We start from the raw sequence: 18,951 nt of genomic DNA, 5'->3' as shown, positions 1-18,951 counted from the left end.
GATATTCTCAAATACCTTTTCATTTAAGTGTAACATATGTATAAAAAAGGACACCAATCTTAAGTGTTCAGAACAACAAAGCCACCAAGTTAATAAGTCCAATAAGCAGAATCTAGATAAATATATACTGTGTGCCTAAACAAAACATGTTCGCCTGTCAACCTCTGGTTTCCAGTCTCTTTCTAAGGACTACACCGGCTTTTATTGCCGTAGGATCTTCTGTCTTTCTTACAGCTTTATAAAGTAGAATCGGCAAAGTATTTCTCTGCTATAGTATTTTCTTTCACTAGTATTTTCTTTGGCAAGCTCATCTATGGTATGCTGTTTTCCATGTTTTGTATCATGTGCTTGTGTGTTTCCATGTTTGAAATTTTTCGTTTGCTTTTGAGAAAAGCTATCTCTACATAGCCCTGGATGTTCTGGAACTCATTCTGTAGAGCAGACTGACTGCGAACTCACAAAGATCTGCCTGCTTCTGTCTCTCCTGAGTGCTGGACTTTAAATCATGCATCACCACACTGTGAGGCCAAGGCTTGAATTTTGACTAGCACTCCTATAAGCAATTACTCATATGTTCTGTGTAAAATATGTGTATGCAAAAATATACACACATCATATGTATCAGAGTTGCTTGGTGTATGTCATAGTGTGAAAATACATTTAGCTTTAGCAAATACTATGAAATGGTTCCCAGAAGTAGGGCATATACTGAGCTGCCTGTGGTGGTCCACCCCTGTAGTCTCATCTCTGTGAAGACACATCGGTTATCACAAGCTTAAGGGCAGTGTGGGATATATAGTGAGTCATTCTCTCAAAGACATTTCTTTAAAAGTTGGGGATAAAAATACAGCTCCACTGTAGAATGCTTGCCTAGTGCACTCAGTGGATTGAGAGGCATTCCCAGCAGTGTGAAAAAGGTTATTCCAGCAACACATGAGAATTCCAGTTGCTCCATAATCTTGTCAACATTTGATGCTGTCTTTCCAGTTTTAATCGCTCTAGTGAGTATGGATATCACAGTGTACATTCATTAGCACTTTTCTGGTGGTTAATGAAATTATGCAAATGTTCACGCCCTTATTGACCATTCGGATGTTGAGTTACTTCATAGGTTTGTCTATCTGAGGCATTTGCCTGGTGGGTTGGTCTGCAGAAGAATTTATATTCTTAGTATAATACCTGTTTGTGTATGCATATTGTAAAGTTTTTCAACCTATGCTTTCTATTTTAACCTTATTATAGTGTCTTTGTGAAACAAAAATTACTAATTTTAACTTACCCTGACATGTCATTATTTTCCGTTTTCTGGGTAGCACTTTTCTCCCATTTAAATCTTTGTGTCCCCAAGGTTATAGCAAGTCTTATCATGTATTTTGAATGTTTCTTTTATTTTTCACATTTAAAAGTACAATCAATGTAAATCTTACAAGTGAAAAAGACTAAGGACCACGTGTTTCCAAATGCCTTTGCATTCTGTGACGAAAAGATGATCCATTTCTCATTGTTTCTGAATAATCACAAGGGTCATATCATACTTGACAGGAATCAACTCAAAGATTCATTTGTTACTGAATAACTATGCACTCTTCTCATAATTCTGTAATAGTTTTTTTAATTTTCAGGATATGTTTTCTTATGAAAGATTAGTTTTACAGAATTTTAAATCTACAGAAAAAATTACTGAATGCACAGAGAACCTCTACAGTCCTGTACACCCATCTTCACTGTAATCCCCTATGAATGGTACATTTCTTATAACTAATTGATCTTCAATATTCACACATTTCTTTTACTGAGTCTATTTCCTCTATGTATTCTACATTATATAAACTTGGATTAATTTATCATGATATCTATTTTAGCATACCACAAAGTAGTTCCTCTGACCCCAATTCTTCAAAATCTATTTATTTATCCCCCTCTTCTTTCTGAATCTCTTGAAATCACTGACCTTTTTACTGTTTGCATGCTTTGGCCTTTTCAACATGTTACATATAAGAGTTTTTCAGTTTGGCTTCTGTGACGAATTTGTTTTTATGTTTTCTCAGTTGAATTGGAAATTTCTGGTTTCTTTGGCGACTCAGATGTGTCATGTGATGTTTTTCTGGAAACTATCTTATGAGAGGATGATTTTGCTGGTGCTTTTCTGGAAGCAGCCTAGAAAAGGGGCATGTGATGTTTTTCTAGAGTAGATGTTTGGGAGAACATGTGATGTTTGGAAAGAGTGTAAATACAATCCAGCAGACAGTGGACAATGCTGTCTGGTATTGGTTCACCTTGCCACTCTCTGCTGATCTTTGTCGTGACTTGGTAGAGAGAAACACATCAAAGAACTTCTGGTAGTACTCCTGCATCTTCTTGCTGCTTCTGGGGACTCAGGCAGATTGGCAAAGCCTCTCAGGGTTTCTTTTGGACCTAACTGCCATTGCTGGTTCATGAATGGCGTTTGCAAGTGGATTGAGCTACCACTGCAGATTTGGGTGAACCGAATTGCTGATGTCATGACAACACCGATTAGATTCTCTCCAAAGAACTGTTTCTAAACAGGCCCACCTCCTCCTTTGTCCTATTAACCTTTCCTTTCCATTGCCTCTGGGTGGTGGGCAAGAAGGGAGGTTAAATCATTCACATATGCTTATTAACATAGGTTTTGAAAAATATAATCCCACAGCAGACAATTTTTCATGGGTTGATAGCTCATTTCATTTTGGTATTGACTAATATTCCATTTTGCAATTGCATCAGACTTTTTTCAGTTTCCCTTTCTGAATGATCTTGGTCACGACCAGGTTTTTATATGTGATGTAAAGAGATTCAATAAACACCCCATTCCAGTTTTTGTGTGAGCATCAGTTTCTGGCCAATTTAAATATATACTAAGAAAATTGATTGCTTGCTGACATATGTGTCTTTTAGTTTTTGCTCCCAAGATGTTTTCTAAAATGGCACTATCTTTTTCACCCCATGACCCACATATGAAGGTTCTTGGTCTTCCGTGTCACTTGCAGCCGTTGGTGGTTTGGTGTCCTGGAGTTTGCCCATCCTGCCTGTGGTTGGGTGGTGGAGTTTCATTATTTGAATTTGCTGATGTGAGCTTCTTCTCATGTGCGTATTTGCCATCTATATTAGTCACGGTTCTCTATAGCATGACTTGCAGGCTGTGGTCCAACTGATTCAACCATGGCTGCCTATAAATGGAAGGTCTAAAAATCCAATACTTACTCAGATGGTCTCTGGTATACACTTGAATTCTGAAGAGGTAGGTTCTAATGTCAGTGAATGAATGGACTAGCTAGCAAGATAAGAACAAATAGACAAAGAGGGAGGAGCTCCCTTCTTCATTTTCCATATAAAACAGTAGTTTCTAACCTTCCTAATGCTGTAACCCTTTAGTTCCTTTTATGGTACCCCCAACCATAAACTTATTTCCACTGCTACTTCATAACTGTAAATTTGCTACTGTTATAAAACTTACGTAAATATCTGATATTTAGGATACCTGATATGTGACCCCTGTGAAAGAACCATTTGACCCCCAAAGTGGTCATGGCCCGCTGGTTGACAGCCTGTTATAAAGTCTTCCAGCAGAAGGAGTGGAGCAGATTAAAGGTGGGTCTTCCTGACCCCGAAATCTGCATTAGAAGTGAGTCTTCCCACTTCAAACTAAACAAAAAGTCCCTCATATATGTGCTCCACTTGAGGGTTTCCAGATGTAGCCAAGTAGACAACCAAGAACAGCCATCCCACCATCTCCAAGTCTTGTTTTGTAAGTGTTAAAATCTTTGGCACATTTTTTATATGTTGTTGATTTCTTAATGTTGAGTCTTGAAAGACTTTACATATCTAGAAAAGCTGTCTTTTATTAAATGCATCTGTTGACAGAATTTTCTTCTGGTCTATGACTTTTTAAAAAAATTTGTAGATTATTTTGCAGAGAAGATTTAATTTTAATAAAGGCTGAACCATCAATTCTTTCTTCCGTGGATCACACTATCATTGCCAAATACTCAGTTTTATTTTGGGTTAATATTGCTTTACTATGTTCTCTTTGTATATGCACACAAAGTGTATATCCAGTCCATCAAATGCACAAAGAATGTTGAAATTAAGATTTTACAATTTCTATTGACTGAAGGATAAGTATTTCAACCACAGAATCCTCACAATACACTACTGTGCCTTATAATTTATTTATAGCCTTACATTGTTTTAGATTTTTGCTTTGCAACTTCTATTAGATTTGCTTCTTGGTGTTTATGTGTTTGGAAGACGTTTTGAATGCTATTTAAATTTTCAAATTTTCTTCATATAAACAGAACTGACACTGCACTTGCCAGTACTCAAGACATCACTTGTCTCTTCTGATCACAAAGTTTTCATGATTTTGTTGCATAAAATTGTGCTATTTCTTCTACTGTGGCTTTTACTGCTTCTCTGTGTTTTTTCCTCTAGTTGGGACTGGTAGTAAAATCTCAGCAGTCACCATGGTGGGCATCCTTGTCTCATTGTTGATTTCCAGCAAACATTTCAGTGATTTCCTTTGATGATATTGACTAGGTATGTGTTTGGTTTGGTATTTTATGAGATAGGATGCCACTGAGTATAATCTGGGCTGTCTTGGAACTCACTCTGCAGACCAGGCTGGCCTTGAACTCACAAAGATCCACCTGCCACTGCCTCCTGAGTTCTGACATTAAAGATGTGCCACCAAATCTAGTTACTGTATACTTTTAAATACTCAAAAACTCCCTTCTATATACATTCACACACTTTGCACATTAATATATGCTGGGTTTTGTTGAGTAAAATTTTCTGTACCCATTGAGATTAATTGAATTGTTTTTCCTCTTTTGTCACTATGATGAATTACAATGATCAAAAATCAAATACGAAATGCTTTGCATCAGACTAGACTTCACTTGTCACTTCTGATCACAATCCTATGTCATCATTTACTTTTGCCTCCGAATCTGATTGCCTTTTTCTAAAGAAAGACCATGCCCATGTATATCTATGGAGGAGTTTTGTCACTTCTTTCTTAGAATGTCCTTTTAGAAGGTTAGGTATTATAATGTATTCGAAGTTACTGGCACCAAGATGATTTTTAATATGCCTGCTCATCTACAAGTTTGTCTTTGTTTTAGTCCTGTGATTGTAATAATTCAATGTGTGAACTAGACTTTTATAGAACCTTTACCTAATGGTAATGACTGATTTTAAATGATGTTTGATAAATTGTCAAGTGCAACAACATTGTTCCTCATAAATCTTTGACAGTTTGTTTGTTAAAAATGAGTAAAAACAAAAATGCTTTGTGCGTGACAAACATGATAACCTAATCAAGGAGAGCCATGGCCCATTAGTTCACATGATTTCATCACCTGAGTATATTTAAATAAATTATCATTGAAACGAAATTTGTAAACATAGCTCTCAGACACTTGTACACCTTTGTGGCCTGAGAGACTTCAGGTAAGTTGAGGTTTCATAGATAGGGACAATCGACTGGCATAATAAAGACAAATAAAAATGTAAAGTCAAGCGTTTAGAAGAATAGACTGGGAACCTCAAAAAATAGTTTCTAGACAGGAATAATTAAGAGAATGGACAAACAAGAAACAGTCCCTTTTTGCTAAAAGCAGACTTAATTTCCATATAAAATGTCCCTAAAAATACTTACTGAAATAGAAAAGAATGATGCAATATCTAAGTTTGTGAGCATAATGATATTTTGAAGAAAGAGAAAATCTTAAGAGGCTCCCCAAAGGAAAACCAAAACATCATGAAAATGTGCATGAACTAAAGGTCAGAAGCAAAGTAAGACTAATAGACAACTGTGACAAATTTTTTTTGAGACAGGGTCTCACTATGTAGCCAGAGCTGGCCATGTAGACATGGTCACTACATAGACCAGGCTGGCCTAACCAAATCAGTGATCCTCCTGCCTCTGCCTCCTTAGTGCTGAGATCTAAGGAGTGAGCCGCCGCCAAGCCCAGAACCTTTCATTCTTAAAAGCTTTCACATCTTCTCTCCAGTTGTTTTTCATCTATTCCTCAGCCTTTGCTCTATTGTTTTTCATGAATTTCTCACTTTCCACAGTCAACACCAGATCATTATTCACTTGTAAACTTTACCACTAATTTGTACTTCTTCACACAGTTCCAAAATCCCTTTGGGGCTGTTTTCCTTCTGTCTAGGTAATTGCACTATTTATCTCACTGTATGCATGACTCAATTACTTCTCTCAGTCTTTGCCCTGCGTTACCTTTGAAGGTTCCATGTGCTACTAATAGATTTACAGTTAGGAATAATTTGGGGGGAGAGGGAATTTAAAGACATTGTTTCAGGGAAGGGGCGGCACAGGTCTTCCTGGTTGCTGCCGCTGCAGAGAGCCCGTGGGCAGCACCCCACGAGCGAACCTGAGCCTCGGGACCACAGGTAAGACCAAATTTTCTGTTGCAAGAAAGCTGCCTGGTGAGCTTGGGACACACGGAAGCAGAATTTCTCTAGGACCGGGCACGTTCTGTGTTTACCGGAAGTCCCACACCCTCGGATCCCGGCCCGCAGCAGCTCTCTGCTCCCAGACCCGGTGAGAGAGAGACCCAACCGCCTGGTCAGGTGGGTACTCCTGAGGCTGCAGAGCGGAAGAGACCAACAACACTGCTCACCCCTGCCCACATCCCTGGCCCAAGAGGAAACTGTATAAGGCCTCTGGGCTCCCATGGGGGAGGGCCCAGGAGCGGCAGGACCCCTGCCTGAGACACTGCCGGAACCTGAAAGAAACAGACCAGATAAACAGTTCTCTGCACCCAAATCCCGTGGGAGGGAGAGCTAAACCTTCAGAGAGGCAGACAAGCCTGGGAAACCAGAAGAGACTGCTCCCTGCACACACATCTCGGACGCCAGAGGAAAAAGCCAAAGACCATCTGGAACCCTGGTGCACTGAAGCTCCTGGAAGGGGCGGCACAGGTCTTCCTGGTTGCTGCCGCTGCAGAGAGCCCCTGGGCAGCACCCCACGAGCGAACTTGAGCCTCAGGACCACAGGTAAGACCAAATTTTCTGCTGCAAGAAAGCTGCCTGGTGAACTCAAGACATAGGCCCACAGGAACAGCTGAAGACCTGTAGAGAGGAAAAACTACACGCCCGAAAGCAGAACACTCTGTCCCCATAACTAACTGAAAGAGAGGAAAACAGGTCTACAGCACTCCTGACACACAGGCTTATAGGACAGTCTAGCCACTGTCAGAAATAGCAGAACAAAGTAACACTAGAGATAATCTGATGGCGAGAGGCAAGCGCAGGAACCCAAGCAACAGAAACCAAGACTACATGGCACCATCGGAGCCCAACTCCCATCAAAACAAACATGGAATATCCAAACACACCAGAAAAGCAAGATCTAGTTTCAAAATCATTTTTGATCATGATGCTGGAGGACTTCAAGAAAGACATGAAGAACTCCCTTAGAGAACAAGTAGAAGCCTACAGAGAGGAATCGCAAAAATGCCTGAAAGAATCGCAAAAATCCCTGAAAGAATTCCAGGAAAACATAAATAAACAAGTAGAAGCCCATAGAGAGGAGACACAAAAATCCCTGAAAGAATTCCAGGAAAACACAATCAAACAGTTGAAGGAATTAAAAATGGAAATAGAAGCAATCAAGAAAGAACACATGGAAACAACCCTGGATATAGAAAACCAAAAGAAGAGACAAGGAGCTGTAGATACAAGCTTCACCAACAGAATACAAGAGATGGAAGAGAGAATCTCAGGAGCAGAAGATTCCATAGAAATCATTGACTCAACTGTCAAAGATAATGTAAAATGGAAAAAGCTACTGGTCCAAAACATACAGGAAATCCAGGACTCAATGAGAAGATCAAACCTAAGGATAATAGGTATAGAAGAGAGTGAAGACTCCCAGCTCAAAGGACCAGTAAATATCTTCAACAAAATCATAGAAGAAAACTTCCCTAACCTAAAAAAAGAGATACCCATAGACATACAAGAAGCCTACAGAACTCCAAATAGATTGGACCAGAAAAGAAACACCTCCCGTCACATAATTGTCAAAACACCAAACGCACAAAATAAAGAAAGAATATTAAAAGCAGTAAGGGAAAAAGGTCAAGTAACATATAAAGGGAGACCTATCAGAATCACACCAGACTTCTCGCCAGAAACTATGAAGGCCAGAAGATCCTGGACTGATGTCATACAGACCCTAAGAGAACATAAATGCTAGCCCAGGTTACTGTATCCAGCAAAACTCTCAATTAACATTGATGGAGAAACCAAGATATTCCATGACAAAACCAAATTTACACAATATCTTTCTACAAATCCAGCACTACAAAGGATAATAAATGGTAAAGCCCAACATAAGGAGGCAAGCTATACCCTAGAAGAAGCAAGAAACTAATCGTCTTGGCAACAAAACAAAGAGAATGAAAGCACACAAACATAACCTCACATCCAAATATGAATATAAAGGGAAGCAATAATCACTATTCCTTAATATCTCTCAATATCAATGGCCTCAACTCCCCAATAAAAAGACATAGATTAACAAACTGGATATGCAACGAGGACCCTGCATTCTGCTGCCTACAGGAAACACACCTCAGAGACAAAGACAGACACTACCTCAGAGTGAAAGGCTGGAAAACAACTTTCCAAGCAAATGGTCAGAAGAAGCAAGCTGGAGTAGCCTTTCTAATATCAAATAAAATCAATTTCCAACTAAAAGTCATCAAAAAAGATAAGGAAGGACACTTCATATTCATCAAAGGAAAAATCCACCAAGATGAACTCTCAATCCTAAATATCTATGCCCCAAATACAAGGGCACCTACATACGTAAAAGAAACCTTACTAAAGCTCAAAACACACATTGCACCTCACACAATAATAGTGGGAGATTTCAACACCCCACTCTCATCAATGTACAGATCATGGAAACAGAAGTTAAACAGTGATGTCGACAGACTAAGAGAAGTCATGAGCAAAATGGACTTAACGGATATTTATAGAACATTCTATCCTAAAGCAAAAGGATATACCTTCTTCTCAGCTCCTCATGGTACTTTCTCCAAAATTGACCATATAATTGGTCAAAAAACGGGCCTCAACAGGTACAGAAAGATAGAGATAATCCCATGCGTGCTATCGGACCACCACGGCCTAAAACTGGTCTTCAATAACAATAAGGGAAGAATGCCCACATATACGTGAAATTTGAACAATGCTCTACTCAATGATAACCTGGTCAAGGAAGAAATAAAGAAAGAAATTAAAAACTTTTTAGAATTTAATGAAAATGAAGATACAACATACCCAAACTTATGGGACACAATGAAAGCTGTGCTAAGAGGAAAACTCATAGCGCTGAGTGCCTGCAGAAAGAAACAGGAAAGAGCATATGTCAGCAGCTTGACAGCACACCTAAAAGCTCTAGAACAAAAAGAAGCAAATACACCCAGGAGGAGTAGAAGGCAGGAAATAATCAAACTCAGAGCTGAAATCAACCAAGTAGAAACAAAAAGGACCATAGAAAGAATCAACAGAACCAAAAGTTGGTTCTTTGAGAAAATCAACAAGATGGATAAACCCTTAGCCAGACTAACGAGAGGACACAGAGAGTGCGTCCAAATTAACAAAATCAGAAATGAAAAGGGAGACATAACTACAGATTCAGAGGAAATTCAAAAAATCATCAGATCTTACTATAAAAACCTATATTCAACAAAATTTGAAAATCTTCAGGAAATGGACAATTTCCTAGACAGATACCAGGTATCGAAGTTAAATCAGGAACAGATAAACCAGTTAAACAACCCCATAACTCCTAAGGAAATAGAAGCAGTCATTAAAGGTCTCCCAACCAAAAAGAGCCCAGGTCCAGATGGGTTTAGTGCAGAATTCTATCATACCTTCATAGAAGACCTCATACCAATACTAACCAAACTATTCCACAAAATTGAAACAGATGGAGCACTACCGAATTCCTTCTATGAAGCCACAATTACTCTTATACCTAAACCACACAAAGACACAACAAAGAAAGAGAACTTCAGACCAATTTCCCTTATGAATAACGACGCAAAAATATTCAATAAAATTCTGGCAAACCGAATTCAAGAGCACATCAAAACAATCATCCACCATGATCAAGTAGGCTTCATCCCAGGCATGCAGGGATGGTTTAATATACGGAAAACCATCAACGTGATCCATTATATAAACAAACTGAAAGAACAGAACCACATGATCATTTCATTAGATGCTGAGAAAGCATTTGACAAAATTCAACACCCCTTCATGATAAAAGTCCTGGAAAGAATAGGAATTCAAGGCCCATACCTAAACATAGTAAAAGCCATATACAGCAAACCAGTTGCTAACATTAAACTAAATGGAGAGAAACTTGAAGCAATCCCACTAAAATCAGGGACTAGACAAGGCTGCCCACTCTCTGCCTACTTATTCAATATAGTTCTTGAAGTTCTAGCCAGAGCAATCAGACAACAAAAGGAGATCAAGGGGATACAGATCGGAAAAGAAGAGGTCAAAATATCACTATTTGCAGATGACATGATAGTATATTTAAGTGATCCCAAAAGTTCCACCAGAGAACTACTAAAGCTGATAAACAACTTCAGCAAAGTGGCTGGGTATAAAATTAACTCAAATAAATCAGTTGCCTTCCTCTATACAAAAGAGAAACAAGCCGAGAAAGAAATTAGGGAAACGACACCCTTCATAATAGACCCAAATAATATAAAGTACCTCGGTGTGACTTTAACCAAGCAAGTAAAAGATCTGTACAATAAGAACTTCAAGACACTGAGGAAAGAAATTGAAGAAGACCTCAGAAGATGGAAAGATCTCCCATGCTCATGGATTGGCAGGATTAATATAGTAAAAATGGCCATTTTACCAAAAGCAATCTACAGATTCAATGCAATCCCCATCAAAATACCAATCCAATTCTTCAAAGAGTTAGACAGAACAATTTGCAAATTCATCTGGAATAACAAAAAACCCAGGATAGCTAAAGCTATCCTCAACAATAAAAGGACTTCAGGGGGAATCACTATCCCTGAACTCAAGCAGTATTACCGAGCAATAGTGATAAAAACTGCATGGTATTGGTACAGAGACAGACAGATAGACCAATGGAATAGAATTGAAGACCCAGAAATGAACCCACACACCTATGGTCACTTGATTTTTGACAAAGGAGCCAAAACCATCCAATGGAAAAAAGATAGCATTTTCAGCAAATGGTGCTGGTTCAACTGGAGGTCAACATGTAGAAGAATGCAGATCGATCCATGCTTATCACCCTGTACAAAGCTTAAGTCCAAGTGGATCAAGGACCTCCACATCAAACCAGACACACTCAAACTAATAGAAGAAAAACTAGGGAAGCATCTGGAACACATGGGCACTGGAAAAAATTTCCTGAACAAAACACCAATGGCTTATGCTCTAAGATCAAGAATGGACAAATGGGATCTCATAAAACTGCAAAGCTTCTGTAAGGCAAAGGACACGGTGGTTAGGACAAAACGGCAACCAACAGATTGGGAAAAGATCTTTACCAATCCTACAACAGATAGAGGCCTTATATCCAAAATATACAAAGAACTCAAGAAGTTAGACCGCAGGGAAACAAATAACCCTATTAAAAAATGGGGTTCAGAGCTAAACAAAGAATTCACAGCTGAGGAATGCCGAATGGCTGAGAAACACCTAAAGAAATGTTCAACATCTTTAGTCATAAGGGAAATGCAAATCAAAACAACCCTGAGATTTCACCTCACACCAGTGAGAATGGCTAAGTTCAAAAACTCAGGTGACAGCAGATGCTGGCGACGATGTGGAGAAAGAGGAACACTCCTCCATTGTTGGTGGGATTGCAGACTGGTAAAACCATTCTGGAAATCAGTCTGGAGGTTCCTCAGAAAATTGGACATTGAACTGCCTGAGGATCCAGCTATACCTCTCTTGGGCATATACCCAAAAGATGCCTCAACATATAAAAGAGACACGTGCTCCACTATGTTCATCGCAGCCTTATTTATAATAGCCAGAAAATGGAAAGAACCCAGATGCCCTTCAACAGAGGAATGGATACAGAAAATGTGGTACATCTACACAATGGAATATTACTCAGCTATCAAAAACGAGTTTATGAAATTCGTAGGCAAATGGTTGGAACTGGAAAATATCATCCTGAGTGAGCTAACCCAATCACAGAAAGACATACATGGTATGCACTCATTGATAAGTGGCTATTAGCCCAAATGCTTGAATTACCCTAGATCCCTAGAACAAAGGAAACTCAAGATGGATGATCAAAATGTGAATGCTTCACTCCTTCTTTAAATGAGGAAAAAGAATACCCTTGGCAGGGAAGGGAGAGGCAAAGATTAAAACAGAGACTGAAGGAACACCCATTCAGAGCCTGCCCCACATGTGGCCCATACATATACAGCCACCCAATTAGACAAGATGGATGAAGCAAAGAAGTGCAGCCCGACAGGAGCCGGATGTAGATCGCTCCTGAGAGACACAGCCAGAATACAGCAAATACAGAGGCGAATGCCAGCAGCAAACCACTGAACTGAGAATAGGTCCCCTATTGAAGGAATCAGAGAAAGAACTGGAAGAGCTTGAAGGGGCTCGAGACCCCAAAAGTACAACAATGCCAAGCAACCAGAGCTTCCAGGGACTAAGCCACTACCTAAAGACTATACATGGACTGACCCTGGACTCTGACCCCATAGGTAGCAATGAATATCCTAGTAAGAGCACCAGTGGAAGGGGAAGCCCTGGGTCCTGCTAAGACTGAACCCCCAGTGAACTAGTCTATGGGGGGAGGGCGCCAATGGGGGGAGGGTTGGGAGGGGAACACCCATAAGGAAGGGGAGGTGGGAGGGGGATGTTTGCCCGGAAACCGGGAAAGGGAATAACACTCGAAATGTATATAAGAAATACTCAAGTTAATAAAAAAAAAAAGACATTGTTTCAAAGTCAGTTCTTAAGTCAGTCTCAAAGTCAGACGCATCATTTCGTGGAGTTGTTTTAATTTTCTTCCTCTCCTGGACCTTGTGATGAGCAATGTTCCTATGACATGTCTAACTGTGATTTGTTTCTTACGGATCCTGATTAGGTTTCTCTGAATGTTTCTCACAATCGAAGACTCACTATTGGCACCATGTGTCAGTCATTATCTCTCCGGCTGTTTGTTAGCCTCTTCCTACACCCCCAAATTTCCTCTCTCATTCTCTCCCTTTCCTGCCTGAGTCCCTCTTCCAACAGGTCTCCCTTCTACTCTTAGGTCTCCTGTATGTAGTTTACTGACATTTTGGGGTTTATTTATTACTTTGAAAAAAAACTGGCTGATGACTAAAATCTACATTAGAAGGAAAACTTAAACTGTCAGAAATTTGCCTTTTAACTGTTACTTGGCTTTGGTGACAGTGGGGTGATTTGGGTAAAGTAAAACTACTTCATTTGCAGTACAATGACCATAGGATTTAATAATAAATAGTAGGATATGAAGAATGTTTTTTCAGCTGCTCATTTTCTGCCAAAAGTTCAAGGAATTTTGATATAGTCTTACTTACATACATATAACAAGGTAAAAATGAACCAGGTCTCCAGGCTTATTAACCCAACAGATTGCCACAATTACAAATCAATAAATATGCTGCTGCTCCAATGTATCAACAGTAAAACAATATTCATTATTGTTCATCAATTCAACTCAAAGTAATCGAAGGAAACACTAAACAACTGAACAAAATGATTTAACACCAAAAAAAAAAAATAGGTTTTGTTGATTGATATACTCTACCCAATGACACCAAGTAATGCAAAGTGAAAAGTTTTGAAACCTACTAATGAACAGAATCAAACAGAATACCTAAATTTTCAGAGAAATTTTTTTCATTTGAAGGGTGGGAGATGGTCTGGAAAATACACACATATGCACAATACACACACACACACACACACACACACACACACACACACACACATTACCCCATAATTGGACTTCTTTGTATGGGGGAGAAAGAAAATGTGATGCCCTCAATAATCCTGAATTTTCCTATTCAGAGGAATGGGACTTTTTCTGATTCTGAGATTATTAAAATAGATTACGTCAATGCTGTGGTTTAACAGTTTTATTTAATCAATGGGATGAGAAACTACACATTCTCTTTAATTTTTGTCAAATAAAAATTCAAAACTATAAAAATAGTACTTCTAGGTCATGCACAACCTGGTAAGTAGAACTACTAGCATGCAAGATGCTCACAAATGAAAAGTGTCACAACCTTTGTGTAAATTGACATACACCTTAAACTTTGTGATTTGGCTATTTAGGGAGCTTAAACTGGAAATGAACATGACAGAGTGGCACTTTCTATTCACACAGAAAAATCCTGGCAACATCAGTAATTTAAAACATCTACCTTTGAAAAGATGAAATCTCATGGAAAGAGCATATGTCACAAATGCATACACAAATGCCAGGGATTCTTAGATAATTTCATATTATTCGGTTTTTATATGCTTGCAGAAGTGTTAATTACTAAGTGATATTCATTTGCGGAGAAAAGTATGAAATAGACGTAGTACAACTAAAAGGCTAATAGGCTCATACCAATACAAAAGGAAACTATCAGCACTGTTAAAGATACAAGTAGGTTAAACAAGTGAAAAACTCCGTAAGAAATAAGATCATTTCTCAAAAGAAAACATTTGTACGTCCCGTGGGAAAATACACACTTAGCTGAATACAAAGCTATCCCTGCAATGAAGATTTTCCGCAATTTCTCTCCCAGGGTCCTGAACCATTAGGTTGGGGACCATGGATTTAAGGAATTTGAACTCACCAGCCCCAGAGTCTCCTGTCAGACACACCTCATACTGGTAGCTCTGGGACAGGGTCCCTGCACGACTGACATCTACCAGGTGGCCAGGAAAGTGGCCCTCAGGCACAGTGCAGTCACCCAGAGAGGCTGCCCTTGCTCTCCTGCACAGCCTCACCCCCACGAACAGCAGCACAGACAACAAAAATAGAGAAGACACAGAGGCCAAGGCGATGACCAGATAGAGCGTGAGCAAGTCCGCACCATCCTTTGCAGAGTCACGAGCTACCTCAGGCAGTGGCAGATAAGGCTGTGAAAAGCCATCCACAAGCACCACCTGCAGTGTGATGCTGGCAGAGCGTGGAGGCTCACCATTGTCCTTGACCACCAGCAGCAGCCTGTGTTTGGGCACATCGCGCTCACTCAGCAGCCTGGTGGTACGCACCTCGCCATTGTGCGCCCACACACTGAACAACCCGGGCTCCGTGGACTTGAGCAGCTGAAACGACAGCCAGGAGTTCTGGCCAGAGTCGCGGTCCACTGCCACCACCTTGGTGATCAGGTATCCGGGCTCTGCTGCCCTGGGAAGCAGCTCTGTGTAGGGTGCAGAGGCGTTCTGCAGCGGGTAGAGCACGAAGGGTGCATTGTCATTGTCATCCAGCACCATCACGCGCACCAGAGCCTGGCTGCTTAGCGCGGGTGAACCTCCATCTGTGGCGGCCACTCGGAACTCGAAGGCCTGCAGGGCCTCATAGTCCAGCGCCCTGAGCGCGAACAGCTGCCCATTGTCTGGGTTGATGGAGATGAGCGAGTCGAGGGCCAGCTGTGGATCATAGGGCGGTAGCAGTGAGTAGGTGATGTGGGCATTGGAGCCTGAGTCTGAGTCTGTGGCACTGATGGTGCCTATGTGCAGGGCGGGGCTGTTGTTCTCGTGGACAAACATGGTGTAGGAGGTTTGGGTGAAGGCAGGGGCGTTGTCGTTGATGTCAGACACCTGCACTGTTATGGTGTGCTGGGTTGTGAGCCTGGGTGTGCCCTGGTCCGAGACTGAGATGGTGATGTTGTACTCAGCTCTGCTCTCTCTGTCCAGTGCCCTCTCTGTCACCAGAGTGTAAAAGTTCTTGTAAGAGGGTTTTAAAGTGAATGGCACATGATCTGAAATAGAGCAAATCATTTTTCCATTGTCTCCAGAATCTCTATCTCGTATTCGGATAATAGCAACCACAGTTTCCGGAGCATTTTCTGGGACTGAGCTGGTCAGTGAAGATATGGTCAGCTCTGGGGCATTGTCGTTCACATCCAACACCTCTATCACCACAGATCCTTTCCCAGAAAGCCCTCCTCCATCTGTGGCCTCAATCTCTACACGGTATGATTCAGTTTTTTCAAAATCCAATTCCTTCTTCAGCCGTATTTCTCCAGTGACTTCATTTATTGAGAAAGTTTTCTGGATTTCATCTGATGCTTGGAACAAGCCATAGGAAACACTCCCAAAGTTGCCAGCATCTGCATCCGGTGCTAAGACAGTCAGAATTGGGGAGTCTGGGGGACAGCTCTCTGGGACCTGCACCTCGTAGGGGCTGTTCACAAACTCAGGAGCATTGTCATTGATATCCATGATCAGGATTCGAACCAGAGCTGTTCCTGACCTAGGTGGAGACCTGCCATCCAGAGCCATGAGCGTTAAGCTCAATTCTGCCTGCTCCTCTCTGTCCAGGGCTCTGTCTTGTACCAACTCTGGGTATTTCTTGCCTTCACTATTATTTCGAGTGAGGACATGAAAATGAGGGTTGGTGCTGACTCTGTACTCTTGAAGTCCATTGCTGCCCACATCCAAATCCTGGGCTAAATTCAATGGAAACCGCGTGCCTGGCTGGCTGTTTTCCGGTATTTTCAAGAGCAATTCTTTATCTGGGAATTCTGGCGAGTTGTCATTTATATCCTGGATCAATAATTCTCCTTGAAAAAACTGCACTGGTTTTTCTAGGAACACCTGGAAATGCATCACACAGGGATCCACAGAGCCACACAATTCCTCCCTGTCTAGTTTCTCCCTCAGAAGCAAATCTCCAGTGTCCGGATCCACCATGAATTGCTGGTTGTCAAAGTCAGACACCACCCGTGCAGACCTGGCAGCCAGCTCCCCAGCTCCCAGCCCCAGATCCTTGGCCAGATGGGCTACAAAGGAGCCTCTTTCAGCTTCCTCCAAGACAGAGTACCGAGTAGGCACCATGAGAACCTGACCCCAAAGCAGCATAAAAAGGAAAGGAATCACTTGCCTGTTTGCATGATTTCTCTCCAGCTTCTCCATGGTGGAAACACGAGTGCTTACATCCAGTTCTTCAGCAGCCTCTGAATAGCTTGAATGCTAAATTCTATTTTCTTGGCTGGAGGAATCTTTGTTCATGTAGTATACCCCGGCCCAAACCCATTCAGGGTCCGGTATTCCTTCAGATGTTTCCTGTCCCTGTGTTTTTTTGATTCTGTCTTGCAACACAAAGGACCAGGAAGCTTTGAGCGGTTATTCACAAATCTTAGCCTGCAGCGCCACCCTGCGTTCATATTGAAAAATTGACAGTATTTTCCAATCGAAAACCTTTTGAAAATTTCCAAATGAACATTTAGAAATGATTGTGCTTACTATGTTTACAAGTGTTGTTCTTGCTTTAAGTTGCAAAGTTGGCAGTAATTTCATCGTTGGGCATGTGCCAGAAGAATTTTTAGGACGAAAGAAGGAAGTTAACTCAATTTTCCCACGTGGCCAATGGGCGGGAATTGAGAATACTTTTGTATTTTGCATAATCTAACCAAGTGAATTAAATCCTTAATTTTGAATTAACTTCATAATAGTTAGATATGTTTGCTTCTGAAGTAAGAAATTTTGAGCGATGCGAAAATTTTCAAATAATCTGTACCACGTTATCTCTAAAAATCACATTATTTTTCTAAGTATAACTTCTATTTTTCTACACTGGTATGAAAATAGCAGAAATCCATCTTTTGCCTTTCTTATGCAGGGTTTCCTGTGTTTTTGGACCTTATTTCATTAAGTTAATGGCTTTATTTGTGATTTATTTTAAGTAAGTTGTTGCTAAAATATGCCAGTACTCCCTTTCTCATTCTGGAACTGGAAAACGTGAATTATAGTTAGCATTGCACAAGCATCAGTTGAATAAATAAATGTACTCAAGTTTATACCTGAAGGGTCACTGACTTCAAATAAAGTAAATATATAAAATAAAAATAGAAAAGGATAAGCAAAAAGACCTGTGTTTTTAAAACTGAAGGGGAGCCTCCTGAACAAAACAAATAGAAAAGTTCCTAGCATAGTGGCAGATTCTAGTTAGGTTTAAGGAGTTCAGAAAAAAAATGACTCCATTTTATTTTCCCAGTTCTACATGTTGACAAAGAGTTTTAGAGATCACCTATTTCCAGTTCCTTTTGTAATTCAAAAACAAATAAAATCTCAGCAAGACTAACAATGTATGTCACCCTATGGGAAAAATTGTTAACATTTTACATATTGATTCATTTCCTCTCCCATCGACTCTGTGAAATTCATCTTCACACTGTCCATGTTTTATAGATGAAGAAATTGAGATTTGGTTTAAATGATTTTCCCAATGTCCCATGCCAGGTGAAACAGAAAAGTAGAGTTTGAAGTGTTGCATTATAGTTCCACAATCTCTAACATGCCCAAGTGAAATCAAAAGGGCAAATAATTTGTACAAAATTGTCAGTAAATCCAAATTACAGTCTTTGTTTGTGTGTTGTGTACATACATGTCAGGGGTGGCATGTAATCTGGACTCAAGTTTTCAACTATTATTAGATCCTTTAAAATTCTGTATCTGTCATCAGAAGTAATCACCAGCCAGGAGAAATAGTGACCAACTTAGAAATCAGTGACTTTGTTGATAAAGCACATGCAGTTCATAGTCTCAGTCTTGGTATACAAAACATCTATGTACAGGTATTTTTAAATGATATTAGAGCCAATAAACGTTTCGAGTTTAAAGCAAGCATCAAGAAGGTCCCCTAGCATATTATGCTCTGGAGTATTT

General features: G+C 40.2%; 1 protein-coding gene across 1 annotated transcript; it reads right to left on the bottom strand.

The window, feature by feature from the left end:
- Positions 1-14,805: 14,805 nt before the first annotated feature.
- Positions 14,806-17,388, bottom strand: Pcdhb5 (protocadherin beta 5). Its single transcript, NM_001114602.2, has one exon. The coding sequence runs from the start codon at positions 17,197-17,199 to the stop codon at positions 14,806-14,808; it is 2,394 nt and encodes a 797-aa protein (NP_001108074.2). The 5' UTR covers positions 17,200-17,388.
- Between the last annotated feature and the right edge of the window lie 1,563 nt (positions 17,389-18,951).

Source organism: Rattus norvegicus, chromosome 18 (genome assembly GCF_021556685.1).
Source record: "Rattus norvegicus strain SHRSP/BbbUtx chromosome 18, alternate assembly SHRSP_T2T, whole genome shotgun sequence".
NCBI lineage: Eukaryota > Metazoa > Chordata > Mammalia > Rodentia > Muridae > Rattus > Rattus norvegicus.
This window is presented reverse-complemented; position numbering and strand designations above follow the sequence as displayed.

Excerpts from the sequence above, each read along its gene's own strand:
- Pcdhb5 (NM_001114602.2), bottom strand. The coding sequence starts at position 17,199 with ATGGAGAAGCTGGAGAGAAATCATGCAAACAGGCAAGTGATTCCTTTC.